At 36.4% G+C, this 17,992-nt stretch overlaps 1 protein-coding gene across 4 annotated transcripts in view; it reads left to right on the forward strand.

Annotated features, from left to right (window-relative positions):
- The window catches only part of CNKSR2 (connector enhancer of kinase suppressor of Ras 2), a 275,032-nt gene that overhangs the window by 201,691 nt on the left and 55,349 nt on the right, over nucleotides 1-17,992 (forward strand). For all 4 annotated transcript variants that reach the window (XM_045875847.3, XM_045875864.3, XM_045875838.3 and 1 more), the window contains 4 exons: nucleotides 9,513-9,561; nucleotides 10,031-10,203; nucleotides 13,752-13,825; nucleotides 14,112-14,183. In XM_045875847.3, the coding sequence (XP_045731803.1) occupies nucleotides 9,513-9,561; nucleotides 10,031-10,203; nucleotides 13,752-13,825; nucleotides 14,112-14,183 (368 nt within the window). The remainder of the gene's footprint in view (nucleotides 1-9,512; nucleotides 9,562-10,030; nucleotides 10,204-13,751; nucleotides 13,826-14,111; nucleotides 14,184-17,992) is intronic.

Raw genomic sequence — 17,992 nt, forward strand, 5'->3', positions numbered from 1 at the left:
AGATGATAGTGGCTTAGCCCTGGGCTCTAACATGGAAGTGGTCAGGAGGGGTTGGACTGTGGATATGTTTTGCAGGGAGAGTGGACAGGATGTGCTGACAGATTGCATACGAGTTGCCGTAACACATAGCCTCAGTGTCCTGCACACATAGGTGGTCAGGAACTGTTTGATTCATGCTTTCAACAGATAATTATATGTCAGGTCCTGTGGTATGACCTGAGTATAGCCTGGTGAGCTAAAGCAGATGGCTTCTGCCTTCATAGAAACTAATGCAGCAGTTGGAAACCACATCCTGAAAAAGTGAACCAAGTAATTTTAAGGCATTGCATAATAATCAGCAGTGTATCAGGTGAAAAATTGCATAACACAATGAATCAGCTCCAAGAGATTTCTCCTGTGTAAAGAATTAGTGGAGATGCAGGCTTGCCTTATTTGGATCACTGATTCCTTCATCAGTATTGACATAGGGTTTTTTAATTGCACTGAGTTCAATTAACACTGTTAATAGGTTTGAATAAAATGTGATTGCAGTCTCATCCTTGTCTAACTTGGTTGAGTCTTATTACCTTTCTGTACCTTAGTTTCTATCTAATTTGCAAAATTAAAATGTTAACATGAGAGCTCGTCTCATGAAGATATTATGATTAATGGTCACCCCCCCAAAAAAGAAAAACCTTGCAAATCTTTATTTTTTTTTTAAAGATTTTATTTATTTGACAGAGAGAGACACAGAGAGAGCAGGAACACAAGCAGGGGGAGGGGGGAGGGAGAAGCAGGCTTCCCGCTGAGCAGGGAGCCCGACGCGGGGCTCGATCCCAGGACCCTGGGATCATGACCTGAGCCGAAGGCAGATGCTTAACGACTGAGCCACCCAGGCGCCCCACAAATCTTTATTTTAATCCACAGAGCAATATAACTTGCTAATTAAAATAAAATTGACAAAAGCATGAAAATTAAAAATTGATAAAATGTTTCCAGTTTGAATTATCTCCATTAATAATAAACTGTTACCCTTAGTATCTTTGTTTTATAGAATCCTTTCTTTCCACATAGCAATGTACTTATATCACATGTCATGAGAGGTTTTCATAAGTGGAAATCTTCGTGTCACAAGCAGTTTTTCTTTACTCTCACATTGTTACTATGACTACAGAATACTTACTTGGGAGGCAGTATTGCAGAGAGTGATTAAGAGAACAGGTTTTGCGATTGACAGACCTGGGATTGAATTTTAACTCTGCCAATATCTGTGTGGTCCTGAGCAAGCTATTTATACATTCTGTGTCTCCATTTTCTCTTCTTTAAAATGGGGTTAATGATAACTACTTTAGAGGTTTATCGTAAGGGTTAAGGTCAATAACTGATGTAAATTCCCTAATACCAGGCCTGACACAGAAGCCCTCTGTAAATGATCATTATTATGACCCAAGAATGACAGTTCCTGTTTCACAAGGGTGGTGATTCTTTTTTTTTTTTTTTTTAAGATTTCATTGATTTATTTGAGAGAGAGGGGGAGACAGAGCACTAGCAGGGGAGGGGCAGAGGGGACAAGCAGACTCCCCGCTGAGCAGAGTGCCTGATGTGGGGCTCCATCCCAGGACCCTGGGATCATGACCTGAGCTGAAGGCAGATGCTTCACGAGCCACCCACCCAGGCACCCCCCAAGGGTGGTGATTCTAGTTACCCTTCTCAACTACTCACCGCTAATCACTCTCCTTCCTACCTTACCACCCCATAGGAAAAGAGGAAGCACCTTATGGGATCCTGCATAAGATTCAATCACTTCCTTCCTTTAGAATCTGATATGTATGATATTCTTTTGATGAAACATTGATTCTGCCCAACCTAATGAATTTGACCTCTAAATTCCACCCCCCAATTACTGCCTTTTTATTCTTTGATTGCTAATTTATTAGCATGCTTATTATTTTTAAAAGCACACTTATTTTTGAGTGCCTGTGGAAGCATTTTCAGTCAATATAAAGTCAGGTTAACCTTATTGACGGAATCCAGAGCAAACTCACCCCACTATACTCAGAGATCCCATGTTCATGCAGTGTCTCATTCCCATCCCACTCACTTCACAGTTGCTCTCTCATGCAGCAGAATGTACAAGGCTACCACAAACAGCACACTTGTTCATTTCTTGTGCGCTTATCTCTTGTAAGTGGAAGAGATCTTGATTTAATATTTAGTCCCATTAGCATCTTACCCCACTTCCTCATATTTAGACCTTTTTTTCTGCCAGCGGGCAATAATGAGAAAGTAAGGCAAAATCCTTTTCTTTGTAAAATATTTAAATCTCAAAGACATTTACTTATTTAAAAATTAAATATGTGAAAGTAGCTGTCATTTATCCCAAGTATTTCTAATTGCAAAGCACCTTCTTTTCTTATGTATAAGAAAATAAGCTATTGGTTTGACTAGTCAGTGCAGAAATGTTGGGACTTTGCAGAAAATTACAGTAAGAGGAAGTTGCTATATTGCAACAAGAGAGTATTTTGATTGCAAATTTTTCCATAAGTGTGGCAATTTGCAACTTGAGAAGAATTTAATAGTAGCTGAGCTTTCAAAATGTAACACAGAAACTGTCATTTTCTTCCACAATTAAAATAAGTGCTTCTGAAAGTTTCAGTATAAGAATGACCCAAATTACCCTCCCCCACACTTCCTCATCCAAAAGTGGGGGGAATGGAGTTTGAACAGAACATCTGTGGACAAAATGAAAGATAAATGGTCTTTTCAGGCAAATGTCTGAAAAGGGGATCTTTTATAGCCAAACAGAATACTATTGCATGCATCGCCATGGTTAAGTAGAGGATCAACAATACTTTCATAATGGCCTTTTATTTTAGCACATTCTATTTTTATGGGTAGAATTATGATTTCAACACACCCATTCATAATTCATCATACAATTATTTGCATATATATCTTTTGACACAGATTTAATGTCCTTTTGCCAGCCACATCTTGAATTCAAATTTAAACTATTAAGTGCACTAAGATTGTCTCAGTGCGAGTAATGCTAAAGGAGAGTGGATAAAAAGAAATATTTCTTATCTACCAAAAGAAACGACCTACAAAAGAACAGACCTATGCGTGGCTTACTGGAGAGAAGATACCTGGCTTGTTTATTTCCCCTGTTGAAAGACTTCTTCAGGTTAAAACAGTCATCTGATTAAGACTACATCCTATGCTCTTTGCTGATGGTTTGCTCAATTTCCATTCACTCAACCAGTATTTATTGAGCACTTCCTCTGTACTAGGCCTTGTTCTAGGCAGAAGATGAAACAGTGCATAAAATAGAATTCCTCTTTCATGCCATTTATATTCGGAGGGAAAGCTGGGTAATAAACAAGAAATATAAGTACTTTTAGTAATGCTGAGTGCTAAGGAGAGAAATGAAGCAGGGAAGGGAAACAGGAAGTATTGAGGGCAATGAGAATAATAATTTTAGATAGGGAAGCCTGGGAAGAATTTACTAAAAAGGAAGCATTTGAGTTATGATCTGAAGAAGTTAAGGGAGTAACCCACAACAACATCTGAGCAAAGACCAACTCAGACAAAGGGAACAGCAAGAGTAAAAGCCCTAAGAGGGGCCTTTGCATGCTGTAGCTACAGCAAGTGTGGCTGGAGCAAAGTTAGCAAGGGTAGGGGCAGGAGGCAAAGAGGCCAGGCCATACAGGGCCTTCAAGGCCATTGCAAGGATTTCGGCATTCACATTCAAAGTGGGATGAGAAGCCAGTTGAAAGTTTTGTGTAGAGGAATGACATGATTCAAATCATATTGTAACGAGATCACTCTGGCTCTTCTCTTAAAAATAACATAAGAGCAGAGGCACGGAGGACAGTGAGGAAATACTTCAGTAATCCAGGTAAGGGATGATGGTAGCTCAGACCAGGGTGCTACTAGTCGAGGTAGTAAGAAAAAGTCATATTGTAAACATATATTGAAGACAGAACTGATATAGCTTGCTGGTGGACTGGCTGTGGGATGTAAGAAAGGAGTTAAGGTTGACTTCAAGATTCTGGATGGGAACTCCTCTGGGGGTGGGGGGAAAGGAATTGCTATTTACTAAGGGACAGAAGACAGGAGAGGAGCAGATTGGTTGATGGGTGGTGGATATCATAAGCTCAGTTTTGTACACATAAAATCTATTGAGTTAGGAAACCTGCAGCTCAGTCAAGAAGTCCTAGCTAACGATATGAAGTCATACATTACCCAAGATCAGAGTTTGTAGATTTTCTTAGGGAGAAAGTTCAAAGAACTTTCGCCCAGATGTTCACTACAGTAAACAGAAAGTATTAGTGAGGGCATTAAAAAGATTTCACTGAGGGGCGCCTGGGTGGCTCAGTCGGTTAAGCATCTTGGTTTCAGCTCAGGTCATGATTGCAGGGTCCTGGGATCGAGCCCCACGTCATGCTCCTCACTCAGCAGGGAGTCTGCTTGAGGATTTCTCTCCCTCTCCCTCTGCCCTTCCCCCTGCTCGTGCTCACTCTCTCTCTCTGTATAATTAAATAAATCTTTTAAAAAAAGATTTTATTAAATGATAATTTAGGAAATAAGGTAAAAATACATTTTCAAGGCAGTTAATCTTCACAAATGCTTACAAAGGGAATCTATTTTTGGTGGTCAATAAGCATCATGAGCTTATGCTTTAAATACACATACACACTCACACACACATACACAGACACTCACACACTCACCCTACTCCAAACACATAAAAGGTAATGATCAGGGTCAAAAACAAGATCTAGTCTCCAAGGACCAGAAAAAAGAACAAAATTGCTCAGTGTTAAATGGGAACTAAAGCCACATAGCTGGTCGGCTCTGAGTCCAGAAAGAGATAAAGATGGCTGGGAGTCCGTTATAATGGGTATCAGGGAACAAATGACCTGCAGCCATGTCAGGAAACTGAGGATTGACTTCACTGAGTGAAACCAACTGGGAGAGCAAGCAGAGCTTCCTTGCCCATGAGTAAGGAGGTTGAATAAAAAACAGCCACTGACCAGAGCTCTGACTTGTACTTGGGTGATTCTTTCCTTAGTAAATACAAATGATGGAAAATCCACAAAAGCACTTAAAATGAATTTTGAAATAACAACAGGATGATTAAGAACAGTGCATAGTCAAAAGAGCCAATACCAACTAAACATCCTGGATATGTAAAATATAGTCAGTGAAATAAACACTCTACAAATAGGATAAACCTAAAACTGGATGCAATAAGAGAGAGAATTAGGAAATGAGAAGACATCAGAATGAATTTACCTAAAAAATGTTGCAGAAATATGAAAGTATAAAAAATATGAAAAATATATGGTTGATAAATTAAGAGGTGTCAACATATGTCTAGAGGGAAAAAAAGAGACTGCTAAAGACCATTTGAAAACATAATGCCTGAGAATGTTCAGAATTAAAGCAATAATACCTTCAAGGACAACACAATGAATGTGAAATAGGATTATTTAAAAGAAATTATAACTTATACAATTGCAGAATATCAGGGATATAGAGAAAAATATTTTAAAAGCTACCGAGAGACTAAAGACAACTTGTGACAAATGACAGAGTAGCCACAGATGTCTTCAGAGTAGCAATAAATGCCAAAAGAAAATAAAGTAATATATTCAAATTGCTGAGGGAAAATGATTTTCAACTCAGTATTCTATGCCCAGCTAGGCTATTATTCGAGAGTGAAGGATTTTTATATTTTCAAATGTAAAAATCTAGAAGAGTTTGCTACTCACAGACTGTTATGAAAGAACTTCTAAAGGATATACTTGAACATGAACCTGGAAGAAGGATGATCTGAAGCTAATAAGAAAAATACAAAAATAAAATATATTGTAAATTTCCACTGTCATGAGAAAAGTATTCATCATCATGAAAGCAAAGATTCCAGGCCTCTCTTTTTTTTTCAGTCATAGCACCTTCTATGATCTGCTGTGTTAGCCATTATAGTCATGGGTCTGTTCTTAGTGTCTTGCTTATGTGAAATTTTTCATGATATCATTAGAAGCTGAAAAAAAAAGTGATACCGATTGTCATTCAGAATGAAGAATTCCATCAGTTCTACTAGAAAAGACTACACAGGATTATAAATTTGCAAATCAGGAGTGCCTAATCACCCCGTCGCTGATGACATGAGGAAACCTTCACTGTCAGGAGCTTATTTATGCATATGAACAGTTTTTAATATAAGTTTGTAAGGACTCTTTTGAATATGAGGCTTTTTCAGGGGTCCCCAAGATCACCCAAATGTTCTGTGATTCGCTAGAAAGACTCACAAGACTCAGCATGTAGTTCTACCCACGGCTAAGATTTACTACAGTGACACAGCAAGGAGGTATAGTCAAAGCAGTAAGGAAAAAAGACACCTATGGGATCTGGAGAAATCTATGTGCAGGCTTCCAATGCTTTCTCCTTGTGACAGATCCTGTGGAGTGCATTCTCACCCAAGCAGCAAAAATGCAGTCACATGTATATTGTCTCTGCCCAGGGAAGCCCATTAAAGACTCAGCACCGAAGACTTTTATTGGGTTGGTCATAGAGACATCCTCTGTCTAGCAACTACAAAAATTCTAGATTCCCCAAAGAAAAACAGGTGTTTAGTCCCTGGGTGGGCAAAACAGTCTTGTTGCTTAGTGAAGCTCATGTCAGTATAGGGAACTGTTTACCAGCCAAGTTCCCAGATGGTAGCTGAGGGCCAACCTTGCAAGCAGGCCCCTCTGAGATAGCAGCCTGAAGCCTGCTGTATTAATTCTCTTCTAGAGCCCTATTTCCTTAACTGTAATTTTCATTGCTTTCCCTATTACTTTCAAAAGCATATACTATGGACTCTGAGAAACAAACTGAGGGTTCTAGAGGGGAGGGGGGTGGGGGGATGGGTTAGCCTGGTGATGGGTATTAAAGAGGGCACGTTCTGCATGGAGCACTGGGTGTTATGCACAAACAATGAATCATGGAACACTACATCTAAAACTAATGACGTAATGTATGGGGATTAACATAACATAATTAAAAAAAAAGCATATACAGTTGACCCTTGAACAACACGGGTTATTCACTTATATGTGAACTGTATGGGTCCACTTATATGTGGGTTTTTTTCAATAAATATATTGGAAAAATTTTTAGAGATTTGTGACAATTTGAAAAAAAACTCACAGGCAAACCACATCACCTAGAAATACTGAAAAATAATAAGAAAAAGTTAGGTATTGTTGTAAGTATATAGTACATAATACATAAAACATATAAAATATAAGTTAATCAACTGTTCACATTATCGGTAAGACTTCCGGTCAACAGTAGGTTAAGCTGTTTAACAGTAGGCTATTAATAGTTAAGTTTTGGGGGGAGTCAAAAGTTATATGGTTGGTGCCCCAGCTCCCCACCTTGTTCAAGGCTCAACTGTAGTTCAATTCATTTTTTTATTTTAGAAAATGTCATGTCACACAGAAAAATAATAAAATCTCTTAAGATAATTTCATTGTAATATTTTTAATATTTACAAAAGACATCTATGGCTTTGCTTCTTTGAATGTTGGATAAATCTATATTGCGTGCCTAGGAGTTCTTGAGTTTCAACAGTATGTACACTGATTACACTCTGCAATCACAGTCTGTATAAAAACACATCTATGGGGAAAGAAAAGATAATTTTATTAAAAAGAAAGCCTGGAGAGCATAAAATATATTTTTGTGTAGATTTTAAAGTAGACCTCCCGGATCTAAGAAATAGCATGCAAAAGGCATAGGAGGTACCTTATATAACTCAATTCTTTCAAGTTGTCTGTTATACATATAGCTCCCTAAAAGTAAACCACCCCCACCTTTGTCATTTTTAAGAATAATGAACTGTAAGATTGTAATGAGTACTTGTGGAAACATGAAAGGAAAAAAAAATCAGTAATTTTATAGACAAACAATTTAGGGAAAATAACTATGTAAATTACCCATACTTGAGCACACTGGCCTGAGTTATTATTTGAGCTCTTATTTTGAAACAAAGAGCACTCAAGAAAATCAACACAGCATAATAGGTTTTATCTTTTGTTTCCTCTCCAAAATTGATTATGAATTTCTGTAGCCATGTGTCCTGCAAAGTTTTGTAAACACACACACACCACATACAGACATGTTTCTATTGCTTTAAAGGTAATTATTTCTGGGTTATGCTGTACATCAGCAAATTATCTGATCCTTATCTTTAGGACTGGTATCCGTCTATAATACCATATTCATGAGAATTAAGTAAACCATATACAAAACAAGAAAATTGCTGTATAAGTAGAATGTTATTTTATGAACAAAGATACCAAATAAGAAAGTGTGTCACAGAATACAAATGTATTGTACAAAACCAAGACCAGTGAATTTTATGTAAGCAAAATCCAATTACCCCTTACAGGCATACCCTTCTAAAGACAAAGAGTTTGTTACCTAAAATTTATTTTGAAGGAGTATCTGTGAATTGAAATTACACATGCTATCTCTGTACCCTGTTAGCTAGCTAATCATGCGGACATAATTAACCTCATTATACCCGTGAACAACAATGTAGCTTAGTAGACTGTCTGACTAGAACCAGTGATTTGTAGTCATTGAAAGCTAGACCAGTCAATACAGTTGCGGGTTTTTCTCCTAAAACATTAAGCTTTTCTGGTACTTAGCATAGAGCAGACAGGCGGGTTTAGCTGAGAAGGTTGTTTAGCTAGGCAAGTATGATGGAGAGAGCATGGTTCAATATAATGATTATAATGATGTCTCATGAAAACTAAGTGAGAAAAAAAAAAGGCACAGAAGGGTGGTAAGGCCGACAAATTGGATGCCTCAGTGAAGATTTTCTAAAAATGACTGGGTTGGAGCTATTGGGCTACATAAAATGTCAGTAATAGAGGCAGAGGTCGGGGTGTGCTTAAGATAACAAACCTGGCCGTGGGGATGGGTAGCTGAGGAGAGGAGAAGTAAAGATCATTGGAGATGAGGTACTAACATGACTTACACGAAGATTACTTCCCAGTCCTAGTAACAGAAGTAGGTATGACAAGAAAATATTCATTCAAGTGCTGGTGGCTTATGGAAAGGAATGAACTTCAAAGTAACAAGTGAGAGTCCTGTTTGCCTGACTACTTCATAAGCCCTTGTGAGAAACAAATGAGATATTGCCTGGGAAAACACAATAAACCCATAAAAAAAAAGGGTAAAAAGTAGAACTGTATATATATATAAGAGTCCTGAGTTTCACCAGTGCTTCCTGCTCTGCTTTCTCTGCCTACAAAAGAAAGACAACGATAATATCCTCTCCCGCTTCATGGTTGATTAGAAAGTTAAGTGACATGATCTATATGAATTTGTTTTGAGTCTTTGGAAAAAGAAAGTACTTTCTCTGACCTGGGTTCAGAGTCATTGTTCAGCTCTTGAGAGTTCTGTGCAGCATTCTGGCACTGCGGATGGCACCCCGAGTGTCAAATAACATTCTTCCCATCCTTTGATTTCAGACATTTCAGCAGTCTTCACTGCAGCACAAATCAAAGAAGAAAAACAAAGGTAAGAAAAGGAAGTGAAATGAAATGAAATGAAATGAAATGAAATGAAATGAAATGAAATGAAATGAAATGAAATATATAGCTGTTAGTTTGCACTGTGATAATCACCAGCATACTTCATGCATCCTCTCTTGCCTGAGCCCATTGTGGTTTGGAAGATCACAAACCCCTAGCAAGAACTGCCAAGACCAGCTTCTCTTTCAGGTCAATTATGATGAAGGGGTACCTTTTACAATAAATGGTCTCGACTGGTTTTGAGACTGGGATTACACACTCCTGATTCCATTGCATGTCACTTAGGTGGGGGGAAAAGTATTAAAGATTTCCATAGTTTTCTATTCTGGTACAGTGTAAAAATAAGAATTTTTAAGGTTAAGTACCCAGACTTATCTTTATGAGCTATAGATTAATCTTCTACCTTCACACTTGTGTAAAATTTAAAGAGCATTTTTACCTACTATGATCTTTAGGTCCTATAGCTGGCAAGAGCAAAAGAAGAATTTCTTGCAAAGATCTTGGCCGGGGTGATTGTGAAGGTTGGCTTTGGAAAAAGAAAGATGCAAAGAGTTATTTTTCACAGAAATGGAAGAAATACTGGTTTGTCCTAAAGGATGCATCCCTATATTGGTATATTAATGAGGAGGTAAGACAAAGGGTTTTGTTTTCTCATCCATTTTTCGGTCTTTAACCCAAAGAATCACCATTTGAGGACTTAAATTTTAAAATCATATAACCACCTTAATCCTTATTCAGGAGAGTCCCGCTAGTTATTTTTTAATCTGCCTTCTTAAAATGATTGTATTTTGGGGTTCTGGAAAGATAGTTGTCTCAATTATTCAAATGTGGCAACATATCTAAAACACAACACATAAAATTCTGTGTATCTAATTCAAAATTAAAAAACTAATTCCAGCAATAGCTTAACTAGAAGGATTATACATGGAATTTGAAATAGATTTTTAAGTGTCTCACTTTTGCTCAAAGTTTTAAAATTTTTTGTTTTCTTGGGGGAAAGAAGTTATTTAATAATTTAAGTAAATTAAGAGCACATGAATTTGTTTTTCTTAAAGAATACGTGAACTGGGAGACTAGTTTTGAAAATCTGCAAGTATTCATTTCATTTGGCCCATTTGAGGGATGGGGGAAGGGGAGTGTATATAGTATATTTAAATTGTTCTTATGATTTCCTGCTTCATTTGCAGTAAACAGATCTTTATCCAGAGTAGTTATATCATAACCTACCACAAGAGTATACGTTGATATTTCTTTGACTCTGCATTTACTTTCATTCTTTTGCCATACCCATCTATCAGTTGACCTTATTAAGATTTTTTTTACAATAATTTCTATTGTTAACTTGTTTTCTCAAAAAATGGACATGGTTTAATATAGTGTGCTGGCTAAATAGTCTTACAGGAATACTGTCATGTTAAGACATTCATCAATTTGCATTTGAAGATTAATTTTTGAAACATAATTTAACAACATAATTATTATAACATAAAATGTATAGAGAAGTTATGTTTGTTATGGTTAAGAGAATAGACTTAACCCATCTGAGTTACTAAGCATCAGTTTCCTCATTTGCTAAAAGGGGGAGTAATAATAGTACCTAGCTCACTGGGCTATCGTATGGATGAAATGAATCAGTTCATGTAAAGCCCACTTAGAACAATGGCTGGCATACACTCAGTACTCAGTAATATGCTGTTAGTAATATTTTTCAAATTGACCTCATTTCATTTGTAAAATCTTAAAGTAACATTTTGCTATTTAATATAAATGCCTATAGAAGGATTTGGTTATTTTCTGCACTTTTGATATTATTTGTGCCAATCACACAATTACCTAAAAAGTCTTCTGTTTCACTAAGTATATCTTATTTTAGATATAAAAAACAATTTTACCAATATTTTCATTTAACATATATCAAATACTTTTTATATGCCAACCAAAGAGTATCAAAATATAGTCTTCGTTTCTCTTTAAGTTCACTTGTAGATTTGTCTGCTGTATGCTATATTATATTCTATCTTTCAAAATGTAAGAGATAAAAAACTGAGACCCTTTTTTATTGAACAGTAACTAAGTTTCGGAGTTGTTACTGTGTTAGCCTTGTGAGAAGTGAATGAATAATTCCATAGTATATATTATAAGAATAACAGTGTGATTTTTTAGGAGAAATGTAAAAATCCCTCATCACATCATTATAGGAAGATCATATCTACCCCCAAAATATTTTAAATTGTTTAAAATTTAGAATTTTTAAGTTAAAGACATCAAGGTTGATATAGCAGACGTCAAAGTTGAAGAAGAGACTTGAAACTATTGTGTTTACCCCAAAGTTGGAAGAAAAAAATACATATTGAAAAATATTGAAAAAGTTATAATACTCTCTTTTTTATAACACACATTTCAGTCACTATCAGTAATAATCAGATTTTTATTAAGTTTTACATTTATACATACATACTGAAAGAATTGAGAATCTGTATTTTTTTTTCCTTAAGATAGCAGATGGGGGTGTAATCTCACTTGAACTTGATATGTAAGGAGCCATGAACTGGTAACAGCACAGATCAAAGTTTGGGGGAGTAAAAGTCTGAGGAGCTTGGTCATGACCATGAAAGGGACAACAACAATGAAAGGATTTAGCCAAAGGTAGCCTTAGCCTAGTTGGAATAACTTATATCTAACATAACATTTTGGGTAATTCTCCTATCTTGTTTTTCCTTGCCACATTAGAGAGACGAGGATTTTATGGATTTCATTCAAATGTCCAAGTAGAAAATGACTTTTATATATATAGCATTCATAGCAAGGTAGATATTTGAAGATCAAATTAACTTATTTCATTTATAAAATCTTGAATACACAGCATATTTATTTTTTAATTTTATTATGTTAATCACCATACATTACATCATTTGTTTTTGATGTAGTGTTCCATGATTCATTGTTTGCGTATAACACCCAGTGCTCCATGCAGTACGTGACCTCCTTAATACCCATCACTGGGCTAGCCCAACCCCTCACCCCCCTCCCCTCTAAAACCCTCAGTTTGTTTCTCAGAGTCCATATTCTCTCATGGTTCATCTCTCCCTCCGATTCCCACCCTTCATTTTTCCCTTCCTTCCCCTAATGTCCTCCATGCTATTTCCTATGTTCCACAAATAAGTGAAACCATATGATAATTGACTTTCTCTGCTTGACTTATTTCACTTAGCATAATCTCCTCCAGTCCCATCCATGTTGATGTAAAAGTTGGGTATTCATCCTTTCTGATGGCTGAGTAATACTCCATTGTATATATGGACCACATCTTTATCCATTCGTCTGTTGAAGGGCATCTTGGCTCTTTCCACAGTTTGGCTATTGCAGACATTGCTGCTACGAACATTGGGGTGCATATGGCCCTTCTTTTCACTACATCTGTGTCTTTGTAGTAAATACCCAGGAGTGCAATTCCTGGGCCAAAGGGTAGCTCTATTTTTAATTTTTTGAGGAACCTCCACACTGTTTTCCAAAGTGGCTGTACCAACTTGCATTCCCACCAACAGTGTAAGAGGGTTCCCCCTTCTCCACAACCTCTCCAATATTTGTTGTTTCTTGCCTTGTCAATTTTTGCCATTCTAACTGGTGTAAGGTGGTATCTCAATGTGGTTTTGGTTTGAATATCCCTGATGGCTAATGATGATGAACATTTTTTCATCACACAGCATATTTAATTCAGGTTTGATGAAAGACTTTTTTGGAGGCAGAAAAGGAATTGAATTATAAACTTCAATGTATTTTACATCTGAACATTAAAAATTATAGAAAATTATGAATGGTGAATGTGGACTGAAGCTATTTTATATGTTATGGAAGTATATGTACATTCTGGTGAGAAAATTACTTATAAAACATGTTTCACTTTGACAATTTAAAGAATTTTCTATCTTCATTCTAATATAAGGAGTTTTCAAAATTTCTGTGTATATCTTAATTTGTAGTACTCTAAATGTTCAAAGTATATCTTCAGTTTAATGGAATATAACAAATAAGAGTGGAACTCTAATCTCTAAAATGTCAAATTTAAGAAATTAAATGAAAAGATTTATTATATAAATTTTTAAGGCATAGTTATATAGTATTATCAGCTTCAACCCTTTATGTATAATACCCTAAATAAGACTGTTGCCTCTTCAGGATGAAAAAGCAGAAGGATTCATCAGTCTGCCTGAATTTAAAATTGATAGAGCCAGTGAATGCCGCAAGAAATAGTAAGTTGATTTTATCTGGGGAGAGGGAGAGAAAGGAAGTTTTTTTTTTTTAATTTCTAGCTTTTAAATTATAGGTTGCTTGTCTAATGCTTTCAAATTGAGATAATAAGAAAGCAGTTTTGTGGGCAGAAAATTGAATCTTTTAGTGATTTCTGTCATCATGGCAGAAGCATTATATATATGAACTCAGGTTAGATGTTGAGGTAATTTTACCCATAAAAATTATTTGGTTCTAACTTGTTTCCCAATTTGAAATAAAATAAGTGTACTTTGTTTCCTTTTGCAGTGCATTCAAAGCCTGTCATCCTAAAATCAAAAGCTTTTATTTTGCTGCTGAGCATCTTGATGATATGAACAGGTAAAATGTTACTTAAATTTCAAAGCACTTAGAAAGTCAGTTAGGCTTAGAATTCTAAACTTTCCACATTAATGTTAGAGAATAATGTCACTGTGACCGATCAGTTTAAATAAAATGGACTCAGGCATAGCTGCATCTAGCCTTAGCTAATTTCAGAGAACAGCATTTTAAAGATCAAAATGAACTTGTTGACTGTTTATCAAGTTTACCAAAAATGTGCCTGAATCCATATATAGACAAAAAAAAAAATCCACTGTAAAAAAAATTTTTTTTAAGTCCATTTCAAGAATGTGTCTTCAAACTTATTTCCAGGTTGGGGGAAAAGATAATCACCCCCCAAAAAACTAACTTTTCCAAGTGCTGAGTATTTATGGCACAACATCCATCTCAATTATTCAGTTCTAAGCAAAGTTAGTATTGCTTTTTGTCATCTTTCTTCTATCAGTGGAAAAGATTATACTGCCAAATGATTAGATGGCTACATGGTTATTTGGGGCTGCTGGGAGGGAGGGAGAAATATATATATATATTTTACATATACATTTTATATATATATTATATAAAATTATATATATATATTTTATTATTATATATATATATTATATATTATATATATATTATATATATAATATATAATATATATATTATATATAATATATATATATTCCCATCATCTACAACATTCTGCTCCAGGTTTCCACTTTAGCTTTTATGAATTTGATGCTTTCCTTCTTTTCCTTCCTTTCCCCTCTCGTTTCTAGATTCAGAGAAACTAGATTTAAGATTCAGATTTTTCCTTTTCACAGGTCTTCCACAGGTCTTGCATATGACCTATATAACTTGCCAACAGTTAGGGAGAGGCAGCATAGCATAGTGATTAAGAGCATAGACTTTAGGGGTGCCTGGGTGGCTCAGTCGTTAAGCGGCTGCCTTCGGCTCGGGTCGTGATCCCAGAGTCTTGGGATCAAGCCCCACATCGGGCTCCCTGCTCAGAGGGAAGCCTGCTTCTCCCTCTCCCACTCCCCCTGCTGTGTTCCTGCTCTCACTGTCTCTGTCTCTGTCAAATAAATAAATAAAATCTTAAAAAAAAAAAAAAAAAAGAGCATAGACTTTAGAACCAGACTGTCCAAATCCCAGCTGTCGTGCTTACTAGCTGTGTGACCTTGGCTATAGAACTGGACCAGTTTATGCCAGGTATTGGCCCCTTGAAAAAGATGGACATAGGGCGCCTGGGCGGCTCAGTTGGTTGGGCGACTGCCTTCGGCTCGGGTCATGATCCTGGAGTCCTGGGATCAAGTCCCGCATCGGGCTCCCTGCTCCCGCATCGGGAGTCTGCTTCTCCCTCTGACCCTCCTCCCTCTCATGCTCTCTGTCTCTCATTCTCTCTCTCTCTCAAATAAATAAATAAAATCTTAAGAAAAAGATGGACATAATAACCATCTCCACCCAGGGGACTATTGTGAGGAGCAAATGAGCACACATAAAGGGCTTAGAACAGTCCCTGTTCAATTGTAAGTGCTGTCTAAGTGTTTGCTGGCAATATATATTCCTTTTATATACTTTGGACTCTTAGCCCATTTACCTTTCTTTGTGTGTCTCCAAAAAATTTAGTATCCAGATATTTTTTTAAAGATTTATTTATTTATTTGAGAGACAGAGGGAGCAAGAGTGGCGGGGGGGCGGTGCAGAGGGAGAGGGAGAGGGAAAGTCTGAGGCAGACTCTGCACTGAGTGCGGAGCACCACGCGGGGCTCAGTCTCACCACCCTGAGATCATGACCTGAGCTGAAACCAACACTCGGACACTTAACTGACTGAGCCACCCAGGCGCCCCAGTATCCAGATATTTTTAGGCACAAAATGGTGCAACTTTATAAATGTGCTTGAGCACACTAAATGAACACTTGATATGCTTTTATAGATAATCTTGGTTTTTTGACACGTGGGAGTAAAGGCACGGTTTGTCCAAAGCAAGGAAATGAATACAAGGAAATGGCAAACAAGTGTTCAAAACACTTGATAAAATATGTTATTATTGGGATGCCTGGGTGGCTCAATGGGCTAAGCGTCTGCCTTCGGCTCAGGTCATGATCCCAGGGTCCTGGTATTGAGCCCCGCATCAGGCTCCCTGCTGGGCGGGAAGCCTGCTTCTCCCTCTCCCTCTCCCCAGCTTGTGTTCCCTCTCTCTTTCTGTCAAATAAATAAATAAATAAAATCTTTTAAAAATATATGTTATTATTAATAAGGGAACTGAGTCTTTCTTGTACTTCCCATAATCTTCTTTTGATTTATGTTACCATCCTTGAAATTTCACACTAGGCAATTAGAATTTGGAGAGCCTTTTCTCCTTAATTTGTTCTCAAAATGAAAATGTTCATTCACATGCTCATGGGGTGAGGGGGCAGGTTGTAATGCTCTATTTTGTGTTTTAATAATTTTATAATTCTACTGTTCTAGTTACTCACTATCTATTTTATTGCATGTTGAACTCAGTGCCCTTGGGATGAATATGAAATGTTTACATCATGACCAAACAGAATTAGTGGTAAAAATGAGCATTATCCCATCTTACAAGATGGATACACTAGAACACAATCACCTCTATCTAAGAATTAGCATAACTTAATTACTCACAGAACATGTTAATCAGGGTCTTTTTAGGTATAGAAAATGCCTTTTTATGAACTATAAAACCGTTCCTGGTCTCCACTCCCTGCCTTGTGTTAGCAATAACTTCAAAAGTGTGTCATGTCACTATTCTTCCCTAATACTCCTATGGATGTATCTGGTTCAGGATCTCATAGAAGAAACTAAACCAAATCCATGTGTTTCATTTTGTTTTTTCTAAGTGATGAATCAAAGGAAAAAAAATGGATGAGATCAAATATGTTATCTCCACATCATACATTTAAGAATGCTGTTTAATGTGAGCCTTGTTATGGTATGCTATAACCTTCAGAATTATGTTGTCCTGAAATACTGAATCTTTTTAAAAATTTAAGTATAATGGACTTTTATTGCTTTTTCTTTTTTTATAATCATAATCCCAATGTGTAATTTGAATAGGCAAGTTTTTAGAAATTACTTGTTAATAGGAGGAGTGCCAGTGCTGGAAATAAACAGAGGATTAGTGGTGGGAGAGATGCCCCCCAACAATTTTGTTCACTAGCCTGATCGTTACATAACAGCAAGATAATCTGGGTGTTGGTTCATTCCATATATAATCTTTTAAAGGAATGTACCTAAGTCTTCAAGAGATTTTATATTTATAATATCATAGTTATGCTAATTATAATATAAATATAAGCTTTATCTGGTTATTTCTTAATTTCCAAAGCACTAGCATATGTATTTTAAAAATATAGTGTGAGTTTTGACAGGACCTAGTAATTGAAATGAAAAAGCACTCCTTAAATTTAATTTTCTTGTATAAAATATCTGCATGTGTGTATACCGAGAAACACACACTCATACATATACCCAAATTTACATATACCCATCTATACATACATATACACATACCCAAATGTATGTATATATACATATATATACACATGGAATATTAAAATCTCACCTTCTATTTTCTGAGCAGCTGTAAGTGTGATTGTGAGGTAATTTGCAAAAACACTTTTTGAGGCCCCCACCACCATCCATCTGTTTCCTCCTCAGAAATGAGCACTGAAACATGAAAAAAAAAATTGCCAGTCTTTGTGAAATCTGTGGGAAGAAAACAAAATATCGTGTTTCTCAAGTATTCTGAAACTTATTTACTGAATTCATTTGGCCTCTATATTCCTTATCATGTCAGCAC

The sequence above is a fragment of the Mirounga angustirostris genome, unplaced genomic scaffold (genome assembly GCF_029215605.1).
Source record: "Mirounga angustirostris isolate CCGP_5_RB_7025 unplaced genomic scaffold, mMirAng1.0.hap1 SCAF_11, whole genome shotgun sequence".
NCBI classification, from domain to species: Eukaryota; Metazoa; Chordata; class Mammalia; order Carnivora; family Phocidae; genus Mirounga; species Mirounga angustirostris.